The sequence below is a fragment of the Haplochromis burtoni genome, unplaced genomic scaffold, assembly GCF_018398535.1.
Source record: "Haplochromis burtoni strain Fernald_Lab_line unplaced genomic scaffold, NCSU_Asbu1 Contig_31, whole genome shotgun sequence".
NCBI lineage: Eukaryota > Metazoa > Chordata > Actinopteri > Cichliformes > Cichlidae > Haplochromis > Haplochromis burtoni.
Window position 1 is genome coordinate 348,027 of NW_024582392.1, and position 7,844 is coordinate 355,870.

The 7,844-nt window shown below is 43.1% G+C and overlaps 1 protein-coding gene across 1 annotated transcript; it reads left to right on the forward strand.

Moving 5' to 3' along the window:
• The first annotated feature begins 2,418 nt into the window (after positions 1–2,418).
• Positions 2,419–6,704, forward strand: igfbp6b (insulin-like growth factor binding protein 6b). Its single transcript, XM_005918737.2, has 4 exons — positions 2,419–3,036; positions 3,889–3,923; positions 4,669–4,788; positions 5,141–6,704. The coding sequence occupies exons 1-4, from the start codon at positions 2,700–2,702 to the stop codon at positions 5,252–5,254; spliced, it is 606 nt and encodes a 201-aa protein (XP_005918799.1). The 5' UTR covers positions 2,419–2,699; the 3' UTR covers positions 5,255–6,704.
• The last annotated feature ends 1,140 nt before the right edge of the window (positions 6,705–7,844 follow it).

Here is a 7,844-nt window from a genome sequence, read left to right on the forward strand (position 1 = left end):
TCCGCTGAACGGGCCAATTGCAGCGAGGTTTGAGAAGTGGTGAGAAGCCACTTGGCCAATCCCGCTTCTGCGATGTATATATCAGCCATGTATTTGGCACGATTCATTATGTTCATGAATCCCTCACCACACACTTTACACTCTGTAAACCTCGCCTTCTGTTCACAGGTTCTGTTTCATTATCCCAAACTGAAACATTACTATAAATATGAATTAGGCAGTTGGCTACCTCAGTAGGGGTCCAGAGGGGATTTGACCCACTCCCCACCACAGGGTTTGTGTAGAAGAAGAAGTGGCAGCAGAGAGAGAAACTTTCTGAGCCAGTTGGGACAGATCTGAACTTTTATGGAGGAATCAAGAGAAGGAAGAAATTGTATTTAGCCTGCCCGAAGGAGGAAAAATGAATAATCCAGGGCACTGTGGAAAACAGAGCCCCCGTCGGTCTGGCAAGTGTCTTGGAACATTCTCCTAATATGTGGAAAAGGACTAGAAGTGCTGCGGCTTGCAAGCTGATGGGAACACAAGACGGCAGGTGATTTCTGCCCTTCTTGCCAAGATTAATCAGAACAGCAGGCGGCTGATGGCAAGGCCGAAATTGGCCTCATGTAGCCCTGAATTCCAGCCAGTACAGGCCGGTGGGTATGTCTGTATGCTCTGCAGAGTCTGAGCTGCTACTGCGGGAGCCAGGCACACGTTTTAACAACTAAATGTCTTAAGGTCAGGCACTGTATTAAAAAAAAAAAGCTAGTGAGAAATGTCATTACCACTCAGCGTTGTTGGCTTAATATAAATATTTATGCCCTGTTTGTTTGCTTTTACATCTGTATGCGGACCAGTGAAAGGCAAGGTAAAGTTATAACCTTGATTATTATCACGCATAAGCACTGTTTGAGAAACAGCACTCCCTGACGGCTGCAGACTCCCCCAGCAGGACAAAGCTCCTACCAGACTACAAAACCTGAAAGGAACACAATAAAGGGCCTAAGGTGTTGAGTTTTGGCCTCCCCCAGTCTGATCAAACATCCCAATGATGTGCCAGAACAAGCCAAAACCACAGAGGTCCCACCCCTGTAACTCACAGCACCCAAAGGATCCGCTGAATGGACATCCAGAGAGTTCCCGTGTCCATGCCCTGATGGATAAGAGCTGTTTTGGCAGACTCAATCAATATTAGGCCAACCTCTACCAGTGATGTTGTAATCCTGTGATATGTTGCAGGGATAGTTGGGCATAAGTGACAAGAGTGGCAAAAAAAAAAAAACCAGAAAGAACTGCTCCCAAAACATAAATGCTTTTTCTAACTAAATGACTATACACAAAAGTGCAGCTTTGACTAAGAATGAGAGGTCTGATCTAACCACTTCACTCTCTCAACTGCAGTAGTTGCAAAGTTACTTTTTGCATATGCCTGTAAGAAAACAAGAGTTGTGCCTTTTACAGTTTTGTGCGCTGTAAAAACATCATTTAGATACACTGAATAATCTGAATCACATGAGAATATTTAACATAACTGGGCTGAGGTGTCCATTTTATTATGCCACGGTCAAGTGTTGTACATTGAGAAGAAGCGCAGAGGAATCAGTAGCTGAAGAAAATCCTCACTGAGTGGAGCATAATTCAGTTTGGTCTTGTGCATTTGTCCCTCTCCTCCTCCCTCTAATTATCCAGATGATTACTCTTCCAAGTCAAACACCTGGCAAGCAAAAGCTCCAACTGCCATTTAATATCTGATAGCTACTGAAATATAATCTAGAGGTTTAACAGCTTATGAAAGACTGGATTAGATGTAATGCAATATCCGACATGGCAGTGATTAGGCTGATGCACGCAGTTGGTGCGTGGAGTAAACTTACATCAGTGTATGAGCACGCTGGATTTCTTGGTGTATTTCTTCTGAATCCAGCTCATTCTGTGAACTTTGACACGTGTGACAGAAAGACGGAGTATTACAGGTGTGTAGCTCAGTTTTAGGATTACATGTTTGCTCAGGAAACATTCTGTCATAACCTCAAACCGAACTCGAGCAGGAGCGAACACACAGCTGTGCATTTGTCGTGGCGAATGACAATGCAGTGGCAGCGCCGCCGATGGAAGCTCATACTATACATTTGGGTTTGTTACCATGGCAAATGTTCTTCCAGAAAGGTCTCTGACATTGGAAAAAGTGCAAATGGCTGAACGTGACTTCTACTGTTTATGCATGGGTGATGTTGAACATAAGTGGAAGAAGAAGGACTAGATGAATGTGTTCGTATATACCAGGAAAGGGTGGGGAGATTTTGATAATTTCTGAAAGGAACATAATCCACCCCCCACTTGCTCTGTCTCCCTCCCTGCCACCTCCCTCTCTCTCTCTCTTTCTCCCTCTCTCTCTCTGAGTCCCAGCCCCTGAAGGTGTCATAACTGTGCTCTCTCTCTCTCTCACTCTCTCTCTCTATCACCGCCTTTCAGATCTTTAAAAGCTGGTGCTTTGCCGTGTCTCTCACGATCTCCATTTGTCTCATCTGGCACTGCAGGGGACTCTCGACCGGCAAAGCACCAAGGAGAGCTACTGTATAGAAGCGGGAGGAAGACTGAGGAAAGAGGAGAGAAAGGGAAAGAGAGTAAGAGTGAGAGAGAGATATACATCCAGAAATAGCATCAGCTACATTTAACTGACAGAGAGTGACAGTGTGGAGAACCTGAGACCTGGACAGAAAATGCCTATCCTTTCTAACTTAACAACCGTTGTATTGTTGCTCATTGCTCACTGCGGATCATGGACCGGGGCGAACCGCTTGGGCCCCTTCAAGGTCTGCCCTTCCTGCAAGGATCCACTGGGGGCAGGTCGGCCCCCCAGGGACCATAATGCTGCTGGCAGCACGTCAGTGCTGGCCCAAGGAGAGCCCTGTGGTGTGTACACCCTGACCTGTGCCAAGGGGCTCCGTTGTGTTCCCCCACCAAGGGAGCACAGCCCCCTCCAGGCTCTGTTGCAGGGAAGGGGCATTTGCGCCAAGTACAGCAAGACTAGTCCCACCGAGAGGCCCCACCCCACAGGTAAGATACTGTATTTACACACACACGTGCATGAAATCACATAGGCACGCACCTACAGATGCAAACAGGGGCTTGCACGGCAACTGCATATAGGCTTGATTTGAAGGGGATATATGGCGACAGCCACACATTAGTGTATATACAGTGTGCCTCCCCCAGTATTGCTATAAATTGCATGTGATGCTGTGTCACTTACCAGCACAAGAAGGGACAATTAGTATGTGGCATTTAAGCCTGGTTGCATTTTGTGCACCACTAATGAATTTGCAGACCTCTGGCATCTGTTCCGCAGCACCTCTGGCTTCGCTGTTGATGAAAATGTCAGTTCCTTTTATGGTGGAAAATCACCACAATCACATTAACAAAGAGAAAACTACACCTTGTGTGAGCTTTCTTCAATTTTGGGGGATCTGTAAGTGAAGATATGCACCCATGAAGTGTTATTGTTACCATCCATTTCAGTGACAGGGTGCATGACAATGATCTGTCCAACAAGCCGGCTTCTCTGTAGAGAATTTAGAATGAATGTGAAAACTGTAACAGTGTCACCTACATTCTGATCAAGCTGCTTTTTATTGCAGTGATCTCCATCTACTGTTCAAACTGAGATACTGCGATTAACTATCTGAAAAGGAGCCGTACTGACAGAAATTAGGTCTCTCATTAAATGGCCAGCACACATGCATGTCCTCTTACTGAAGGTTCATTAATGTACTACGCTAAAAGAAGCAAAGCTATATCACAAAGTGTGAGTGCATTATTTTAAGTATATAGTGTATGATCTGACAATGGGTGCTGTTTTACCGGTATCATGCTTCAATGTTCTCATGTCGGCGTGTCATTTCCTCTCAGGTCCACATCCTTCACACAGTGGTGACATTGAAAAAGTAAGTTCATCCTCTTATTGTGAGATAAGCTACTCCATCTTCACCTAAATCATTAAAAATCTGACATTTCTAACCCTGTTATGGCTGTATGTTGAGCTGCATCTACACAGTTCTTCCCATAGATCCTCTGTCGTTTGGGGTGTTGCAGTGGCATGTACACACACACACACGCACACACTGCTCTGAAGCCATGCATTATGGTGCATGATGTGTGTGCTGCTATGCGGCAGAACTAATTGAGCATGATGTGAATCAGGAAAGTTTCGAGCCGGCCGCTGCCGCTACAGATTTCTCAGTTAGTGAGCTGGTTTGCTGTGCAGTGTCTGAGCCAGTATGGATGCTATAAGTAGAATGCGATAGCCACCTAAATGGTCATATTTAGGTGGCTATTGCACAGTTCAATTTCTCAAAGTGACACAAAAACGCAGAGTCACTTCAAACCATTCAGTGACCTGAAAATCAAAAGCATTGGATAACAATATGGTTATATAATGATATACAATATGTGACATCTGATCTACATATATAGAAATGTGCATTTTCTCTGCTTCTGGCCGGAATGCTGCATCACCGTAGCTAATCCTTAGTGATTCACATCGACATGTGTTCTGCAAAGAGGATTTCTGCCAACACAATCACCTGAGGGGGGATAGCAGCTTGCCACTGCCACTCTTCATATTAAGGCAGGTTCTCTCTGTTTGCCTCTGGCGGTGTTTGAAGTCACACTCTGCGTTGCTGTTTTCAGGCACCCTGTCGCAAGCTGCTCAATAGCGTCCTGAGGGGTCTTGAGCTGACAATCTTCCAGTCTGACCGCGACATCTATATACCCAACTGTGACACTCGTGGCTTCTACAGGAAAAAGCAGGTAGAGCATTATCAGTAGAGCTATCGTGAGGCATGACAGTGGAACTTTGTTGAGCTTATGTGATGGGAAAATGTCTCGTTGCTGCACTGACTTGGTGTTACTGTACATGTGTCAGAGCTGCACTCCACTGCAGCTTTCTGTTCAGTGCATCCACAGATTAGTGTGTGACCACAGGGGCTGAGAATAACTGACACCTCTCTCTGAGCCTCTCAGCTGTGGGCTCAGAGAATCACTACTGCGCTATGATGACATATCATTTTCTCTCTCTGCCTCCCTCACCACCTTTCCTACCCTCTATCTCGGCGCTCTTTCCCTATAAAAATCTCCCTCACTTTCCTTTAATTTCACACAGTGCCGCTCCTCCAAGGGCATGCAGCGTGGCCACTGCTGGTGCGTAGACGAGCTCGGCACGCCCGTGCCTTCACGTGCCAGCGAAGATGGTACCATACCATGCGATGGCGAGTGAGGGACAAGTCCGCCTGGTTGCTCTCAGCCTGGAGGAGGTGGAGAAGGAGGAGGGCGAGGAGGAGGTGGAGGAGCAGGAGCACGGGGAGAGGGGGTGGCTTTAGCTTGTGCTAGACACTGCCTGGACAGGAGGGAGCAGGGATAAACCACTTCCTATGGAAAATACACACCAGTTAATGTCCTCTCTATAAGCAAGACAAACACACTCTCACAGTCCAGCAGTAGCAACAGTAACATCTGCCTGAATGTTCAACAGTTGCAGCAATGTCCTCTGCGTCGTGTGGTGGCGCGCTGCATGCTCACATTATTGCTCCGTGAACTGCCTCAGTGATCCAAGCTGTATCTCTCCGAATGATCTCTATATTCCCTGGCTCTTGTCCTGGCTTTCTGGTAGATTTTTATTTTCCCTTTTCACTTTAGGATAGCTGACACTGCCTGTGTTTGTTCTGATCTCAGTGGGCTGAAATACTGTTACGCAGGTGATGTGACACAAACGTTCGAAAAAAAAGTGTCTCCCTCACCGTCCTCTCTCCCTCTCTCCAAAGATACACTGACATCAACATACTTATAATTGACAGAATATTTCTTTTCTATTAATTTATTTTTTTTTTAGTATTTCCATCAAGTACTGCTTGAATCTCACAGTATCTTATATATATATGTCAAGTCAGAGAGAAAAAAAAAAGTCATACTAATATGATCCTGGAAGCTTCTGTTCACTTTCTTTGTCAAAATAGCGTTCTGACTGCTTATTGGTTGATTGTTTGTACATATGTTGGATTTTTGTGGTCGACTGTGTGTTCTGAAGTGGCAGACAAAAAGCTTACGGCTGTTACCCTTTTCAAAAAGTTGTAAGGCATATTTTTATACACGTCAATATAATATTTTATATATGAATTGTTGGTTTATTTAATGAACTACAGTACAATGCCATGTATTTTTATATTGTCAGCAGTTTCTTATTTAAAGACAGAGATTATTTTATTTCATGTTAGGGGAAGTGTTGTGCTTTAGAGGCACTTTTATGGCAAAACTCATCACATTCATCAGAGCTCTATTCAACTGCTGTACATCTTATGGTTAGATCTCATGTTTTTAATTTTCCTTTTTGTTTATTTATGCTTTGTTCATTTGAGAATTTAAGAATGTCCATGTTACTATTATGTTTTCTTTTGGCACATCCTACTTTTAAAATTATGATTTCAGTACAGAAAAAAAAGATCAAATTTGTTATTGTTATACTATGTCTTTCCCGAGTCCTTGCAAAAGTCATGAAATTGTGTGCTATTAAAGTGTGATTAGAATTTATCTATTTCTGACCAATCTTGTTGTGCCAATGTGTGTGCCGTGATGAAAGGTCCATGCACAAAGGACCTGTAAGATTTGCAAATATGAAAATAAAACATAATGATAATAAAAAATAGAGAAGAATAAAACATATATTAATATAACAACTGGTGTTGTGTGTGTTTCTTTTGTGAAATATGTCATTTGAGAGCAATTTTAATCACCCAGGGAGTGACCAAGAGAAGAAAACAGCTGTAAAGATCATTTCTTTAGGCCCAAATTTTCACAACAAGAACAAGCAATTATGTAATTAAAAAGGACGTAGCTACACTGATTAAAACACTTTACAGTAGACTGAAGTTAAGTCTCAAGCTATAAGAAATAATAATACACTATGTGTACTATAAATTATACATAGATGTATGACTGCATAATGCCAGTGTTTGTAGCATTTAAATGCAAAACTAAGACTAATTAGCGCTAAAGCCAAATGTGTGTTTGGACCAACATTTGTTTACTGATAATAGCTAGAGCCAGTGCTGTGTATATCAAGACTTAATTAGGTACACTTGTTCAACTACTTATCAATGGAAATATCAAATCAGCCAATCACATTGCACAAACATCTTAGGTTTATTATCCAAATTGAACATCAAAATTGAGCAGAAAGATGATTTAAGTGTCTTTGAACATGGGATGGTTGTTGGTGTTAGTGTTTCAGAAGCTGCTGACCAACTGGGATTTTCCTACACAGCCATCTCTGGGGTTTACAGAAGGTGGTCTGAAGAAGAGAAAATTTCTAGTGAGCAGCAGATCTCTGGGTAAAAATACGTTGTTGATGACTGAAGTCAGAAGGGAGTAAATAGACTGCTTCAAGTTGGTTGGAAGGCTGCAATAATTCAAATAACCCCTCGTTGCAACCAAGATATGCAGAAGAATATCTCTGAAAGTACAATGTCAAACCTTAATGTAGATGGACTATAGTAGCAGAGACCACACCAGGTCCCACTCTTGTCAGCTAAGAACAGACTTTGGCATATACAACATGCATGCTTCCAGCATTTCACAAAACTCTAATCATCTTAAAATGATTTCTTGAACATAAAGTAAGAGGTGTAACGTGAGAGTATTTAGAAGACTTGGTCAGAATCTTTGCGGCAGCGTTCTGAACAACTTGCGGACGATCCACAGAGCCTTCACACAACACGTGAACAAAGAATTACAATAATCCAAACGAGATGAGACAAATGCATGGATGACCATTTCTAGTTCTGAGCGTGATACAATGGGACTCAGCTTAGCAA

What these genes read in the sequence shown, in the direction of transcription:
- igfbp6b (XM_005918737.2), top strand. Translation starts at nt 2,700, where the DNA reads ATGCCTATCCTTTCTAACTTAACAACCGTTGTATTGTTGCTCATTGCT. An exon ending in CGAGAGGCCCCACCCCACAG is followed by an intron (nt 3,037 to 3,888) that starts GTAAGATACTGT and finishes ATTTCCTCTCAG; the next exon opens with GTCCACATCCTTCACACAGT. An exon ending in ACAGTGGTGACATTGAAAAA is followed by an intron (nt 3,924 to 4,668) that starts GTAAGTTCATCC and finishes TGCTGTTTTCAG; the next exon opens with GCACCCTGTCGCAAGCTGCT.